A 17,679-nucleotide genomic window follows, 5' to 3' on the forward strand; every position below is an offset into this window, starting at 1 on the left:
CAGAAAACACTGAAGTAAAACTATACATTAGACCAGACACTTAACAGAGATCTACTCCAAAAGCAGCAGAATACATATTCTTCTCAAGCAAACATGGAACATTCTCCAGGAAAGATCATGTTAGGCCACAAAATAAATCTTAACTAATTTAAGAAGACTGAAATCATATTAAACATCTTTTCCCATGACAATGGTATGAAACTAGAAATCAACTACAAAACAAATCAAAAGAAACCTGGAAAATTCACATATATGTGGATGTGGACATTAAACAAAATGCAATTGTAAAACTAGCCAAGGTGAGATCAAAAGAGAATAAAAAAATACCTTGAGACAAATGAAAATGAAAATACATATATTAAAACTTATGGGATGCAGCAGAAGTTTTGAGAGAGAAGTTTATAGCAGTAAACACCTACATTACAAAAAAGAACTCAGGGGGACAGGTGGTTCAGTCATTAAGCATCTGCCTTCAGCTCAGGTCATGATCCCAGGGTCCTGGGATCAAGACCTACATTGGGCTCATCAGCGGGAAGTCTGCTTCTCCCTCTTTCACTTCCCCTGCTTGTGTTCCCTCTCTCACTGTTTCTGTCAAACAAATAAATAAAATATTAAAAGAAAAGAAAAGAAAAAAGCTCTCAAATAAACAACCTAACTTTACACCTCAAGGAACTACAAAAATAACAAACTAAGCCCAAAGTTAGCTTAATTAGGAAAGAAGTAACAAAGAAGTAACAAAGATCATAGTGAAAATAAATTAGAGACTAAGAAAACAACAGAAAAGTTCAATGAAACTAAGAGCTGTTTTTTTTTTTAAAGATAAGCAAAACAGACAAACCTTTAAAGAAAAAAAGAGAGGACTCAAAATTACAAATCAAAGAAGTGACACTGTGATACCACATAAATACAAAGGAACATGAAAGACTACTATAAACAATTATACACCAACAAACTGGACACTTGGAAAAAATGGATAAATTTCTAGAACAACCTACCAAGCCTGAATCATGAACAAGCAGAAAATATTAATAAATGAATTCATAGTAAAAACATTGAATTGGTAATCAAAATCCTCCCAACAAACAAAAAGACCCAGATGACTTCACTGGCAAATTCTACCAAACATTTAAAGAATCAATACCAATCGTTCTCAAACTCTTCCAAACCATATAAGAGGAAGGAACATTTCCAAGTTCATGAGGCCAGCATTACCCTGATACCAAAGACAGATAATGACACTATATGGAAAAAAAAATTATAGCTCAACATTCTTGATGAACTAGATGCAAATATTCTCAACAAATATTACTGAATATTCAAATATTGAATTCAACAACACTTTAAAGGCATCATACACCATGACCAAGTGGGATTTATTCCAGGGATGCGAGGATAATTCAACATCTGCGAATCAATAAATGTGATATAACGTATTAACAAAATAGAGGATAAAAAGTAAATGGTCATCTCAACAGATGCGTAACAGGCATTAAAAAGAAATCCTCAAACTCAACACACACAAAACAGATAATCACGTCAAAAAATGGGCAGAAGACATGAAAAGACACTTCTCCAAAGAAGACATACAAATGGCTAACAGACATATGAAAAAATGTTCATCATCATTAGCTATCGTGAAGATTCAAATCAAAACCACATTGAGATACCACCTTACACCAGTTAGAATGGCGAAAATCAACAAGCGAGTAAACAACAAGTGTTGGAAAGAAAGTGGAGAAAGGGAAACCCTCTTACACTGCTGGTGAGAATGCAAGTTGGTGCAGCCACTTTGGAAAACAGTGTGGAGATTCCCTAAGAAATTAAAAATAGAGCTACCCTATGACCCTCCAATTGCACTACTATTTACCGCAAAGATACAGATGTCGTGAAAAGAAGAGCCATCTGTACCCCAATGTTCATAGCAGCAATGGCTACAGTCACCAAACTGTGGAAAGAACCAACATGCCCTTCAACAGACGAATGGATAAAGATACGGTCCATATATACAATGGAGTATTATGCCTCCATCAGAAAGGATGAATACCCAACTTTTGTATCAACATGGATGGGACTGGAAGAGATTATGCTGAGTGAAATAAGTCAAGCAGAGAGAGCCAATTATCATATGGTTTCACTTACTTGTGGAATGTAAGGAATAACACAGAGGACGTTGGGAGATGGAGAGAGAAAAATCAGAAGGGGAGACAAACCATAAGAGACTGTGGACTCTGAGAAACAAACTAAGGGTTTTGGAGGGAAGGGGGGATGGGGACTGGGTAAACCTGGTGGTGGGTAATAAGGAGGGCGAGTATTGCATGGAGCACTGGGTGTGGCACATATGAATTCTGGAACACTGAAAAAACAAAATTAAATTAAAATTTTTTAAAAAAGCATTTGACAAAATTCAACATCAATTCATGACAAAAACTCTAAATAAAGTGAAGTATAGAGGAAACATGCCTTAACATAACAGGGGCTGTATACGACAAGCCCACAGCTAACATCATACTCAGTGGAAAAACCCAAGATCAGGAATAAGACATTATTCCTTGCCATTCTTGCTACTTTTATTCAATATAGTACTGGAAGTCCTAGCCAGAACAATTAGGCAAGAAAAAGAAATAAAAGACATCTAAATCAGAAAGGAAGAAGTAAAACTGTCTATGTTTGTAGATGACATGAAACACTCCAACAAAAAATTTTGTTAGAATTAATGAACAGGGCGCCTGGGTGGCTCAGTAGGTTAAGCCGCTGCCTTCGGCTCAGGTCATAATCTCAGGGTCCTGGGATCAAGCCCTGCATCAGGCTCTCTGCTCAGCGGGGAGCCTGCTTCCTCCTCCTCTCTCTCTCTCTGTCTGCCTCTCTGCCTACTTGTGATCTCTGTCAAATGAATAAATAAAATCTTAAAAAGAATTAATGAACAAATTCAGTAAAGTTGCCAGATACAAAATCAATATACAATAATTAGTTCCCTTTTTATACACTACTAGGTTAATATCAGAAAGAGAAATTAACAATCCCATGTATAATTGCATCAAAAAGAAGAAAATACCTATAAATAAATTTAACCAAGAAGGTGAAAGATCTACACACTAAACATTATATCTGTAAAACCTTAATGAAAGAAACTGAAGAAGATGCAAATAAATGGAAAAATATTCTATGTTCATGGACTGGAAGGTTATTATTAAAATGTCCATACTACCCCAAATTTTCCAATGGCATTTTCCACAGAAATAGAAAAAAGAATCTTAAAAATTATACAAAACCACAAAAGATCCTGAATAGCCAAAGCAATCTTTGAGAAAGAAAAACAAAGCTGGAGGCATTTACGTTTCTTGATTTCAAACTATACTTTAGAGCTATAGTAATCAAAACAGTATGGTATTGGTATAAGAATAGACATATAAAATCAATGTTACAGAACAGAAAGCCTAGAAATAGACCTATGCATATATGACCAATGAATTTATGATAAAGAAATCAAGAATATACAATGGAAAGAATAGTCTTTTCTGTAAATGGTGCTGGGAGAACTGGGACAGCCAAATGCAAAAGAATGTAACCGAACGCCTATTTTACACCGCACACAAAAATCAACTCAAAATGGACTTAACACTTGAATGTAGGACCTGAAGCCACAAAACTCTCAGAAAAAAAACATAAGGGATAAATTCCTTGACATCATTCTTGGCAATGAGTCTTTGCATTTGACACCAAAAGCAAAGGCAACAAAAGCAGAAATAAACAAGCAGGACTACATCAAACTATAAAGCTTCTCCTCAGCCAAGAAAACCATTGACAAAATGAAAAGGCAACTACAGAAGGGGTTAAAAGTATTTGCGAATCGTGTGTCTGATAAATACCCAAAATACCAAAAGAACTCCTATAACTCAATGGCAAAAACAACAACAAACAATCCCATTTAAAGATGGGCAGAAGAACTGAATAGACATTCCCCCAAAGAAGACATACAGGTAGCAAACAGGCACATAAAAGGTCCTCAACATCACTAATCATCAGGAAAATGCAAATTAAAATCACAGGGAGACATCACCTCCTGGCTGTCAGACTGGCATGAGATAAAAAGCGTTGGTGAGAATATGGAGGAAAGGGAACTCTTATGCGCTGCTGGTGAGAGTCTAAATTTGTGCAGCCACTATAGAACACAGTACGAACAACAACAAAAAAAGAATGTGGACATTCCTCAAAAAATTAAAAATAGAACTACCATATGATCCAGCAATGCCATTTCTGAAGAAAATGAAATCACAACCTCTAAGAGATATCTGCATTCCAGGTCAATGCATCATTATTTACTGTTGCCAAGACATGGAAAGAACCAAATGTCCACCCAAGGGTGAATGAATAAAGAAATTGTGATATATATATATATAATGGAGTATTATTCAGCCACAAAAAGAAGGAACTCCTACCATTTGCAGCAGCATGGATGGACCCTGAAAGCATTATGTTAAGTGAAGTAAGTCAAGCAGAGCAAGACAACTACTGTATGATCTTACTTATATGTGAAAACTCCTATAACTTAACTCACAAAGACAGAAAACTGACTGGTGGTTACCAGAGGCAAAGGGCAGGAAGGTAGTCAAAGGGTACCAACATCCAGTTATAAGATAAATAAATTCTGGCAACGTAATGTATGGCATGATGCCTATAGTTAACAATTCTTTACTGTATACTTGAAAGCTGCTAGTAGAACAGACCTTAGAAGTTCTCATCACGAGAAAAGAATTAACTGTGGGAGGTGATATAAGTTAACTACATTTACTGTAGTTATCATTCCACAAAATATACACATATCAAATCATTATGTTGTATACCTTAAACTAATACAAATTTGTAAATGTTATATCTCCATAAAACTGGAAGAAAATTAAAAGCAACGTAAATGATCAAAATAAGAAACTGATTATAAACTTTATGCATCAAGATGACTGAACAGTAGCCTTTAAAATGATGATTATTCAGATTAGTAAAAGAGAGTTCTCTTTTAAAAAGAGAGAACAGATGAAGAGAAACCACAGACTGGAAGAAAATATCTACATTTTATATCTGGTAAGAACCTGTATCTAAGATGTTAAAGAACTTGGCAAATAAGCTCATGGACAGATAACCAATCTCATTCATCATTAGGAAAATGCAAATGAAAACCACATGGAGCTATTACTACACACCAGCCAGGAACAGTTAAATTAAAAAGACTGGAAATACCAAGTGTTGTTAAGGATATGGCCATCTTACTTCTACATATGTACCCCAAGGAAATGAAAACATGTATCTATAATCGAGATCTGAATGAGAATGTTCAAAGCAATTCTATTTATAATGCTCCCAAATTAGAAAAAATTCTACTATCAATCAACTGATGATTGAATAAACAAAGTACAGTATATCCATACAATGGAAAGTACTCAGCAACAAAAGACTATATACTATGACTTCATTAATATGAAAATCTAAAAAAAAAAAAAAAAAAAAAAAAAAAGTGTAACTATAGTAACAGAATGCAGAGCAGCATTGGCCCAGGACCAGGATGAGGAAAGGAGACTTCTGTTTGAAGTCTTCTACATCCTTTATCAACCTGAGGAGCACTCTTTAACTCCACTTTCTACTTAACTGTCTTACTCTGATGAATAGGTTTCCTTTAGTAGACTGTGAGTTTTTTGAGGGAAGAGACAACTGTTTAACCTATTTCCTAAAATTTAACCAATACCCTATCTTTTAGAAGGTTCAGGTAGATGTAGTTACTAAGAATAGATATAAGAAAAGCAGGTGTGCCTGTAAGAGTTCTGACAGTAAACCTGGAGTTGTATAGGTGTAAAATGGAAGACTGGTGAGCAAGTGCCCAAAACAAGAGGGAAGGTGAAAAGCAAAAGCAAAAGAACTTCTGACTTGGTTTTTCCAACCACCCGATGAGTTAGCAATCCATGAAACATCTCTAGAAAATCTCAGGATCTGAGATGGTTCCCTTAAGAATTCTGATTTGGCCTGAAACAGGTCAACCCTTGAAACTTCTTTCTCCTTTATCTGTCTCTAGCAGTGAAGACCCAAATTCAGATTAAATGATTCAGAATCTCATTGCTGGAATTACAACCAGGAATCATCCCAACTCAATCATCTGACAGATTTGCAAACTATAATCTAAAGAAATCAAATCACTTGTGCAAAGTTATAATGTAAATAAATACAGCTGGCATAGTTTCAAGCTTAAAACTCTTTTATACTACACTTAAACAACAGTTAGGATCCCAGAAAACATCAAGAGGAATGTGTAATATGCTTCTGCCTATACAGACTATGTATTTTTGCCAAATACATCCCCATTTCACTCTAATGTTAACTCAAATTCAGTTTACTAGGATACCCATTTTATGCTGGCTAGCTCTATATTCAATAATTCTATTTTACATCTATATAAAGTTTACACTGATGGGTTTTTTTGGCTGTCTTATTTCCTTGGTACCACTGAATTTTTTCCGTATTTTTTCATGGATTACAATGTTTAATCCAGTCTCCTAAGAGTTTACCCATCTGACCCACATCTCACATCTACATTAAAGATGAAGTAACAAATTCTAAAATAATCCTGTAGAAATCAGTATGCCTCTGTATGAACATAAGAACGAAATGAAATTTTAGAAGACTAAAAACAATAATACAGATTCTACCAAAACATTAGTTATAAATTTCTGTGGGCTCAAATGAAAAGGAAACATTCAAGCTACAAACAGTAGTTAAGATAAATTCTTATCTTTAAATTAAATAGCTAGTTGCCAACGTATTTGTGAAAAGCCTCTGTAATGATTAATGAAAGGGAAAATAAAAGCAAAAATACTTAAAGACACCCATATGGTTCTACAGATCTACAAAAGGAAACTGAATCTTTAAACCACATTTCAAGAGACAAGTTACTGTTACCACACACAAGGCATAGGCTGTTTTCTACAAACCGCACAGCATTTTTAGATCATTACTTATTTCTACATCAGAAGATAATAACAAATCATATAAAGCATAAGAAATTAAAACATAAACAGTACAATGAGAGAAGCCTGAATACAAATATATTAATCTCACCTGATATGATTTTTAAAATAAAAAGTACACTAATTTGTTCCAAACAAATTTGAAACATACGCTCAGTCCATTAAAAATAAAATGTAACTAATTCTTACTATGTAACCACATAGTTCTACGAAAAAATAGAGAACATACCCACTTATCCAGCAAATCAAAATTATTAAAGACATTTAGCTATTAAAGACATTTAAGGTTCCTTAAAAAATGATAAAGTATGGGGCAGGAGGTATGCAGAAGGGAAACAAAATAAAACCACCCTCAATTTCAAGATTTTATGTATTGTCATATATTAAAAACTTGTTTACCTATTTTTTAAGCGAGAGAGAGAGTGGTATTCTCGTATTAAATGGTAGTATAGGTGAAATCAAAACCTAAAGGGAAGGAAGAAAGTACCAAAAAAAGGGTAGAATACAGGGCACCCAGGAAAAACAGGTGTGGACCTGGCACTCAGCCACAGCTGTGTTCCATCCTTTTGGTAAGCCACCTGGATGCCTTGCACCCTCTGCGTCCTATTTTCTCTAAAACCAAATGAGATTTCTGAAGTCCTCCTGATTTTATATGGATTTTCCTGCCTTTTTTTTTTTTTTTTTTAATTTTCCTGCTCTTAAAAGAAAAACTGAATAGGCAGTATTTTAAAGTTAGGATAAACACTCCAGTTGTTAGAATCTGAAATTCCAGACTTCAGGCTTCTAGTCTATTAGCATTCTTCCAAAATGATCCAAATTAGAATATAAACAATTGATCCATATATGTTAACTCACTGTTGCATGTATAATTTATAGAAAAGCATTAGAGACAATATTAATTAGAAAAACTATTGACATAAATAGCATGCACATACCTTCTGATAAACAATGGAGCACACAAGATCCTTGACAGCAGATAAAGATAGTTCCTGGGCTTCGATGGTAACGCTCTCCCGTGTAAGGCCAATTTGCAGCAGAAATGAAATTGTATGCTCTGAGCCTCTGGAGTTGGTGAGTGATGGCGCACTGAAGCTTCCATTAGAGAGTCGGGCAGAGAGTCCTGTTTTTGGACTTGAACATGGAGAAGGAGCTGGAAGCACAGCAGGAAGTGTTGCAGGTAATACAGATTTCTGGGCTGAAGGAGGAGAATTGTTTGCAGACATCTGCCTTTCTTTAATCTTTTAAAATAGTCGTCAATTCTTTTTCAGTGGTTATGAAGAGGTTTTTAAAATCACAGCAGGAAAAAAATGACTGTACTTTTGGATTTAACTGAACACTTCTTTATTTCCTCTTTTAAGCCACTCATGCCAATGACTGTAACTTCTACAACTGTGAGTTGAATACACAAAAGGTATGACTTCCTTTAGTATTAGTCCCATCAAAAAAGAGTCTTGTCTTTAGGACCACACCTAGGGATTTGCAAAGGATTTAACATCACTGAATTATCTGCATAAGAAAAGTGTTGACATTGCTTCTTTACTAACCATCTTCATTTATTTTCTTTTAAGTCTACTCTTGTCTCTCTCTCTTAATTCCAGAAAATACATATTGAATAAAAGTTGTTTTTCTATTAAGATGAAATCCTCCTGATTTAAAAAATAAGTGGTTAGGCTTAATCTATTTAACCCTTATCTTGAGGTTTACTGATTTGATGGGACACTTTTCCAAATGTCCACACCTTAAATCACCTTCTCAAATGTCTTTACTTTCATTTTTGGAGGGGGAAACTTTTCCATGATGAAGCACAAAGTACAGTACAGGCATATTTCACTTGATGAATAGGTCCACTGAGAAAAGTTGATGCTTTCTGAAATGTAGTCAGCCTGGAAGGAATTGTAAAAACACTCTTAATATTTTATACTCATTTGACATTATTTTAAAAATGCAAGAATCCCTGTATTTTTTTTAAATGATAAGTTTTGGTTGTATGTTTGTAATACATCAAGACATCCTAATGAGTAGCCATTTTAGGGGGGCCTAGTTATCAGAGACATTTTTTGAGAGAGGTATAATTTTAGGGAGAGCCTCCTGCTCACCACCACCTCCTCCACCACCACCACCATCACCACCAAGTCCCTGGCACTCCTCCCTAATACCTGAAACCTGAAGGTCAAACACTTTTATCCCACAAATATACAACTGAGTTAGGACAAAAACAAAGAAAAATAGGAGGGACTAAAAGAAGGTTGAAATGGACACCATCATAAAAATAAAGCACACACCACTCAGCCATATGAAAGATGTATAATACTGTCCTAATAAAGACATGCCAAGAGTATTCTTTTTTTATATCAAAAAGTCTAATTCTGCCAAAATATGATTGACTTGCTTTGTTGACAGATTTCTTTCAGAAGCTAAGAAAGCAGAAGGAACATCCTATGCACCGTTATAATGTGAATGACGTATGACAGGATCACAGGAAAAAGTGATATTATAAAGGGTTTCTAAAAGTAAAAAAAGAGAGAGCACTAGGCTCAGTTACAAATGTATCACAGTTTACAACAGAACAGTTCAAAAACAAAAGGTATGACCCCAATGACCTAAGTGAAATGGCTCACAAGGGATCTAAATTTTACACAATTCCAATGATGAAAAAGAGGGAAGCACCCAATGTGGCTGCAGAACCTGTAAAGAGCAAAAACATACAGATAGGGTAACAGGAATTTGAAAGCTCAGGAAAAAGTGAGGCTTAGAAAAAGCTGCTTAAGGTAACAAAAGCTTTTATAGCTACATTCAAATAAATATCATTCCACCTTATATGGCACAGCACTTAACATCTTATAAATATTTTACATACTTTACCTCATGCATATCTCTTTGGAGACAAATATGATTTCTGCAGATGAAAAAACAGAAGCACAAGCACATAAAGTAATGTGCCCAGCATCACATGGGTATTAAGAAGTGGAGTGGGGGGAGCACCTGGGTGGCTCAGTCGATTAAGTGTCTGCCTTTGGCTCAGGTCATGGTCCAAGGTCCTGGGATGGAGTTCCACATTGAGCTCTCTGCTCAACCTCTCCCCACTACCCCCCCCCACCCAACTCATGGGGTCTCTCTCTCTCTCTCACAAAAATAAATAAAATTAAGAAAAAAAAAAAAAAAAGAAGAGGCAGAGTGGGAATTAGGACCCAAGTTTCATACTTTCTTACCAAGTGCTGTCTCCACAATAACATACTATTTGTCAAAGAGAACAAGGAACTGAGAGAATCACCGCTCAGAGAAGATGTTGTTAGGGTTGAGAGAGCACATAGAAAAGGCAGAATTGCTCAACTTGTATTTTGCTTATCTTCTCTCGTTTTAAACTAAAACTGTAGAAGAGCAATGAGAACTGAAACCCGAGCCTAGTGAATGAGAGACTAAAACAACTTTATATGAGTACAAGTCTTTGGTTCCAGATGCAATTCATTCTATGCTGCTAAAGCAATCAGCAAGTGTAATCACAAAGCCAACTCTCATAATCTTGAAGAAAGAGCTCAGAAAGAAATAATCTGGGCCTGGATATTGGTCAGATGTACTTCAAATTTTACGAGCTGCAGAAGTGGAGAAGTGGATTCCAGAAATCACGGACATATAAATTTAATATTAATCTTCAGTCAAATGTGAGAATAGATTATGAAAATGAGTGGTTTCTGAATACTTAGAAAATAAAGTAATCTCCAGATGACAGCATGAATTCAAACAGAATAAGGCCAAATCCACTGCATTTACATCTTGGAAAAGATTGATTACTAGACTTGTTAGATGCAGGAACGAAGAATAATAGTAACTTACAGTCACTGAGTTCCAACTATCTGTAAGGCACTGTTCTAAACATCCCATATGCAACAACCTATTTTATAGTTGAAAAAAACAGTCTTCGAAATTAAAGTACTTGCCCAAGATCACACAATTAGCAAAGCCGGGGGGGCGGGGGGGAGTGTATTCTGGCCAGAACAGTATTCAAGATTTTTTTTATGCTATTTTTGCAAATACGTTGTTTGAGTGTGAGTTGGATATTAGTGTAGTTGATAAGTTCACTGGTCTATATCAACCTAAATGAAAGAAATCTTTAGGGGACGTGCCTTAGAATTCTGCTCTTGACCCTATATTGATTCTGACTGTTTTTAAGATAAAGACACAGAAGACATGCTTATAAAATCCCAAGAGTACACAATCTGGGAGAAACAAACCAAAGTTAAAGTGGAAAGTAATAAGAGTGAGTGTAAAGCTTTACAATGGAGAAGAAATGAAGTGCTCACTTAGAAGCTCTTTATAAGATTTTTTTTTAATATTTTTATTTATTTTATTTATTTGACAGAGAGAGATCACAAGCAGACAGAGAGGCAGGCAGAGAGAGAGAGAGAGAGAGGGAAGCAGGCTCCCCGCTGAGCAGAGAGCCCGATGCGGGACTCAGGATCCCAGGACCCTGAGATCATGACCCGAGCCGAAGGAAGCAGCTTAACCCACTGAGCCACCCAGGTGCCTAGAAGCTCTTTATAAATGGAGTTAGTCACCTGAGTTTAAGGAGAGCTAATTGGTGGCTAAAAGAACCAATGCAAAACTACCTACCAGGACACTGAGAATGTATTAATATCAATCTTTAAACTCTGTTGCTGGTCAGCCTACATCGCCACTGTATTCATTTCTACACTCCACATTTTTAAGAGCTATACTGATTAAAAAATAGTAATTAAAAGCATGCATCCAGTTAAAGGTTAAGACAATGTCATGTGAAAATATATGCTTAACAAAGCTAAACAGAATAACAGTCTTCAAACAATGGTCTTACAAATAATATTTGAAAAGGCGTTAAGAGAATAATTGGCTTTACTCAGTATTACTGCAGAGAAGTTTAAAATGAAGGTAGCAGCAGAACTTGCTCACCTCACAGGACGTGATGAGACACCTGAAGTACCTACAACAGTACCTGGCTTACAATTAAGTGCTCAGTAACTTGCAACAATTTTCGTAATAATTACATGAAGAAATTAATAATTAAGGTCCTACTTTATGCCAAAGGCTGCAATTAAGATACGATACTTCATTACATCCTTACAAGAACCCTAGGGGATTTAACTCTGTTTTACTGAAAAGAAGCCAGGGTTTCAGAGAAGTTGCTTGCTCACATCTAATATGGCATGGAACTCGATTCAAACAAAAGCTTCCCTGACTCCAAAGCCCACGTTCTTTCTACTCTTTCATTCCACCTCCAAAAGCCTAACAACAGAACAGGTCTTCTCCTAAGGTAATGAGCTACTTACCATAGACAAGCTGAGTCGTTTCAAAAGCTGAACTACTATCAGGGGCACCTGGGTGGCTCAGGCCTTAAGCTTCTGTCTTTGGTCCCCATAGGGCTCCCTGCTCAGCGGGAAGCCTGCTTCTCCCTCTCCCACTCTCCCTGCTTGTACTCCCTCTCTCGATGTCTCTGTCAAATCAATAAATAAAATCTAAAAAAAACTTAGCTATCATAAAAAAGGTAGTAAAATATCTAAGAATAATACTGTATTCAGGTTAAGTACCTCAAAATACAAGATGCTGCTGTGTTCAATAATAATTTATTTTCAATGGATGTCTTCCCACTAAATTTTCATTTTATTATACCTGTTACTGTTAGCCAAGTAACATAACTGTCTAATACAATCGGCCAACTTATCAGAACTACTTATAACTATTAATAAACTATATGTTATACTTTGTATAAAAAATTTTTTTCAAGTTTCAGCATGAAAACAAATAGAAGAAACTAAATGAGCTGTCATATTAGCTTCTGCCCACTCATCCCATCTGTGTTCTCCTTTTATTTTATGGAACCCTGATTTGCTCTGTAAGATGCAACAAGATGAAGGATGAAAAATATGAAGATGAGTATCAAAAAATTTAATAACTATTTTATTTTGTCTTTACATCTCAATTAGGAAACTGAGACAAGACAATTACTAATTTATAAACTGTATATTAATTAGATATGTTTGTTTCTAATAGCTGTAAGTTGGCAAGCATTTCTGATATGTTTATTTGGAACATCTCAAATATTCTTTGGGGGAGTTATCTGTCACATATCCAATTCAAATGAGCTTATATAATCCATCACCACTGCTGAATGGAATCAAAAGATGAAATATTAAAAGAATCTTGAGCCCACCCTGCCCTATGATTACAGACAAGGTAAAACAAAGGCCCATTACTTTATGGTAACATCACAAGTTGATCCACCTTTCCCTCCCATGCTCTCACCTCCTGCCTGCATGTATATATCTCATAATTTAGCAAAGCCTCTAATTAGAAGCTCAAATAGCAGCATTTTCATTCAACATTTACTGAGTGTCTAATACCTGCCACACTGTTACTAGAGACACTATGGTTATACAGCAGTAACCAAAACAGACATGGCTACTGGAGCTTACAGTGAGATGTGGGACACACACATTAACCAAATACCATTCACATAAATAGCAAAGTACCTACAAATTATGGAAAACGATATGATAAAGTATACTTAAAGGACCTAATTTCAACTGGGGCCTCACGAGAGGAGACCTTAAGGAAGTGGTGCTTAAGCAAAGGCCTAAAGGATAAGTAGGAGTCAGGGAAGGAGAGAGAAGAGGGAAGAGGACTCCAGAAGACAAAACAAATCCAGTTCTTAAATACTTCATAAGGAAGTTCATTATTTAGTACAGCCAGTGTCCTTTCTGGTAATCAGTAAATCAGTAAAGGTTAAAGTGAAGAGTTAAAATGTTTTTCTTGGGACGCCTGGGTGGCTCAGTTGGTTAAGCAGCTGCCTTCGCTCAGGTCATGATCCCAGCATCCTGGGATTGAGTCCCACACCAGGCTCCTTGCTCAGCAGGAAGCCTACTTCTCCCTCTGCCTCTGCCTGCCACTCTGTCTGCCTCTGCTCACTCTCTCTGACAAAAAAAAAAAGTTTTTCTTGTTCTGAGTAGCATAATATTTACCATGACTTCCTCTAGTAATGGGTTGTCCTGGTTCAATTTAGTTTTGTGTGTCAGGAATGCTAATGAATGGAGGGCCTTCCCACCCATCCCCCACCATCCTTGATACCTACACGTATTCTTTTAGCATGTAAAAAAGCACATGGCCTTTTTCAGTGCAATCCTGACTACTGTCCAGAAGTCAATGTCTGTGTTTTGCCTTGATACAGGCTTAAGCTGGCTTAATAATCCTAGTGTTGTGTTTATACTGTATATTGTATATTTATATTGTGTATTGTATTAACAATTCAAATAACTTGGTAGAGTTTTTTAAATCCTAGTCTGTTGCATTCCTGGCACCTATTTATAGATTTTCAAAATTATAACTATTCCTTAGATTAATATAATACTTTTCCTAAGAGCTCAGCATTCAACTAAATTGTTTACTGCTAAAATTCTGCTCATCTGGACCGTGATATTTGAATCTCGGTCCTTCCACTCTCAGAGAGAGTACAGAGAGCACACCATGTCTGCTCGGCTGCTCAGGCACTGAAAAGTTTATCCCATAATAAGATTACAGTCTGCCAATCTGGCCAATGCTGTATGAATCTATGCTGGGCTTGATGGACCTTCATCGCCTCTCTCTGCCCCAGTGGTATCTGAGAAATCTGACTGGCTAACAGCCAATAAGCAATTTCTCACACAATGTCACTGTAAACTAACCATACAAGTGGAGAAAACTTTTCTTCTGCACTAAAATTAAAGTTAAAACGTCTCCAAAGTGTATCATCTCAAATTTTTCCACTGCTCCAAAGAGGCACACATACAAGTTCAATTTAAATTACATAATCGGAGACTCAAAGTAGTACCAGCACAGATGATTGTAAACCATAAAATTATTAAACCAAATTAAAATGTGTACTGGCAAATAATTTCCCCACGTAGCCAGTTCTGCAAAAGTAGTTTCTTTTAAAAATGAACAATTAATTTCAATACGGTAGTACTTTCATCAATTTTAGAAAGTCTTTTTTAAAATGAGAAAATGTCCCTTAAAAGTGCATGTAAAGATTTTTTTCTTTTAAAATCTTTTTTTTTTTTTTTAAACATTTTACTTATTTGACAGAGAGCTGGAGAGCACACACTGGGAGAGTGGCAGGAGAGGGAAACGCAGGGTCCCCGCTGAGCAGGGAGCCCAATGGGACTTGATCCCAGGACCCTGGGCTCATGACCTGAGCTGAAAGCAGTTGTTTAACCGACTGAGCCACCCAGGTGCCCTGGTTTTTTCAATTCTAATGTAATTTAAAAATTTTCATGCCCCAGAGCTTGATTTGTTAAAGCCCCCCCCCTTTTTTTTCCATATGCCAGTGTTAAATGAAAAACAACCCACTGAGAGAAATTTCTCTTTTAAAGATGTCATCTATTGAAACTGAAAGCTCATAAAATTTGTGTATCTTAAAGACTCACTACTGAAATGCTTTAAAAAAATCAGTCTCTAGATATGAAACAGACAACATTTTGAATGTGAGTCATCCTAAAAAGTGAAATGCTATCCACCAAATTATAGAACTTAGTATGGAAACTGGTCTGTCAAACACTCCAAGCTTATCTGATCACATCTACCACATCTATATTACCTGCTGAAGCAAAACCTAACAAGGCTTCATGACATGTTTAAAATATTTTTACTAAAACTTCTAACTTCCTGACTGAATTTTCATGCCTGCTCTCAATAACGGGAGGAAGAAAAGGTTCTTTCGATAAAACGCAGAAGTCTACAGCTTAGGTCAGGGACCTTTATGGATGTCCTCATACCCATTAGAGGACGCATTAGAAGTTGGTAAGTAAACTTGATCTCAGCGAAATCACTGTCGCTAAAAATGCAGGAAGAACTGCTACATCAAGTACAAAGTAGAAGCAGTTGTAAGAGTTAACACAATATAGCATTTTCTAGGGTACAGATCAAGGCATTTAAAAAGTTTTTGTTTCACTTGCGGCTACAGCTCATTAAAGCTGTGTAGTACCAACTAGTAGTTCTGGGTGTAACTTATCCTTCCTAATCAAAGATGACACCGATATCTTATTTCCTGTGGGGATGGGTGTGGTTGAAAAGACAGTTATGTCCAAGCCATCAATCTGTGTATGGAGAAGTCTGCGGGTCTCACACACGCTTGTCGCCTGATTTTATATTCGTGCCTGCAGTCGGTAAGGCCTATGCTGCGATGATTTCAAATAAAATATCCAACAGGCAATCGAGTAGTCTGTGGTTATTGTTACTGCTCAGAGAAAACAGTCGCACTCCTCAGCGTTTCATCGCAAGAAAAACCTCCCGGGGGTGAGAACAACTCAGAGCAAGGCTGCAACTTGCACAACTAAGCACGGTCAGGAAACTGGGGTGGGGGCTCACACGGTCTCTAAGCACCATTTACTCACTCCTTTGAGGCGGCTACAACACGAAGTGATGAATAGGAGAGGGAAAAAAAAAAAAAAGGATCATCCCCAATTCGGCAGCTTGACTGTCGCTGGGCTGGCGTCGGGACCGGCCGGAGGAACCCCGAAACAGCCTGCTCCCGCAGCCGTCGCGCGCGGTGGTCGCCGGCGGAGCGCGGACCCAAGTTGGCCTCCGCGCCCACGCCGGAACTTGGCCCCGTCTGGCGGCCGCGCCGGCGCTCCCCGCTCGCCGCGGCGCCCCCCGCCCGCTCCGCCCGCCGCGGGCTCCGCCAACTTCCCGCCCAGCCCCGGAGGTCGCCGCCCAGCCCCGCGCGGGGCCCCGAGTCCCGCCGCCGCCGCCGCCGCCGCTGCCGCGTGCGGGCGGGGGGGTGGGGGAGGGGCCGCCGCCGCCTCACCCGACGGGCCGCGAGAACAAAGCGGCGGCCGCGGCGGCGCTAACTTTTTCGGTGTCTGATCCGCGCTCCCTGAGGCGACTACTTACGGAGGCGGGCTCCGCCGGTCGTGAGAAACTCCGCGGCCGCCAGCGTCTGGATCCCAGACGAGGCGCCAGCAAGGCTTCACGCGCCTCGCAGGATCCCGCCCGCCGCTGGCGCCCCTTCCTCCCTCCCTCCTCCCCGTCCCGTCCCGAGGCCCGGGGGCGGGGGGCCGGGGCGTGCGGGGCGGGGGCGCGCGGCCGGCGCGGGGCCTGCCGGGAGCTGTAGTTTCCGGGCGGGCCCGAGCGGGTGGTAGCCGCGCGGGGATGCTACTGTGCCTTTGCACTGTGCAGGCAGCGAGGGCTCTGCGTCCTCGGACGTCCCCGTGTCTCCGGGGGCGCGGCGGAGCGGAGCGCGACCGTGTATTTCAACCGTTACAGACCGTACTCGAACCCACCATTGCCTTTTTCTCTTTTATCGTCCGCTCTGACGGAGGCCACGGTGGCAAGGAACCAAGAGGTGACAACTTGAATGGGGGACTCGGAAGGGGTCCACAGCAGAGAGCAGTTTCCACCCTGATTGCTCTTCTCCCTGCTCCCCACGTTCTCCTCCCTCGGGCCTGCCTCCCGGGCGGCCGCCTGGCGCCGCAGCCCCAGGCATTCTGCCCCCGACGCCGAGACATCCAGAGCCCTTCATCTAAGCAGAGTACACCGAAGCGGTAACTTTGGTTTCCTATTTGTCCACCACTCGGCTCGCGGGTGTCCCCTGCCATCAAAGTGAAGTGCAGTCAAGAATCATGAACCTAGGCTGCCACGTCCAGGGAAACGGGGTAACAATGCCCGGGGA

The 17,679-nt window shown here is 38.8% G+C and overlaps 1 protein-coding gene across 1 annotated transcript in view; it reads right to left on the minus strand.

The window, feature by feature from the left end:
• Window positions 1-17,045, minus strand: part of PRKD3 (protein kinase D3) — an 82,407-nt gene extending 65,362 nt beyond the window's left edge. The window contains exons 1-2 of the mRNA XM_059405456.1: window positions 16,902-17,045; window positions 7,943-8,890 (exon numbers count right to left, since the gene is read on the minus strand). Coding sequence (XP_059261439.1) covers window positions 7,943-8,230 — 288 coding nt within the window. The 5' untranslated portion in view covers window positions 8,231-8,890; window positions 16,902-17,045. The remainder of the gene's footprint in view (window positions 1-7,942; window positions 8,891-16,901) is intronic.
• Window positions 17,046-17,679: the final 634 nt, after the last annotated feature.

Source organism: Mustela nigripes, chromosome 7 (genome assembly GCF_022355385.1).
Source record: "Mustela nigripes isolate SB6536 chromosome 7, MUSNIG.SB6536, whole genome shotgun sequence".
NCBI lineage: Eukaryota > Metazoa > Chordata > Mammalia > Carnivora > Mustelidae > Mustela > Mustela nigripes.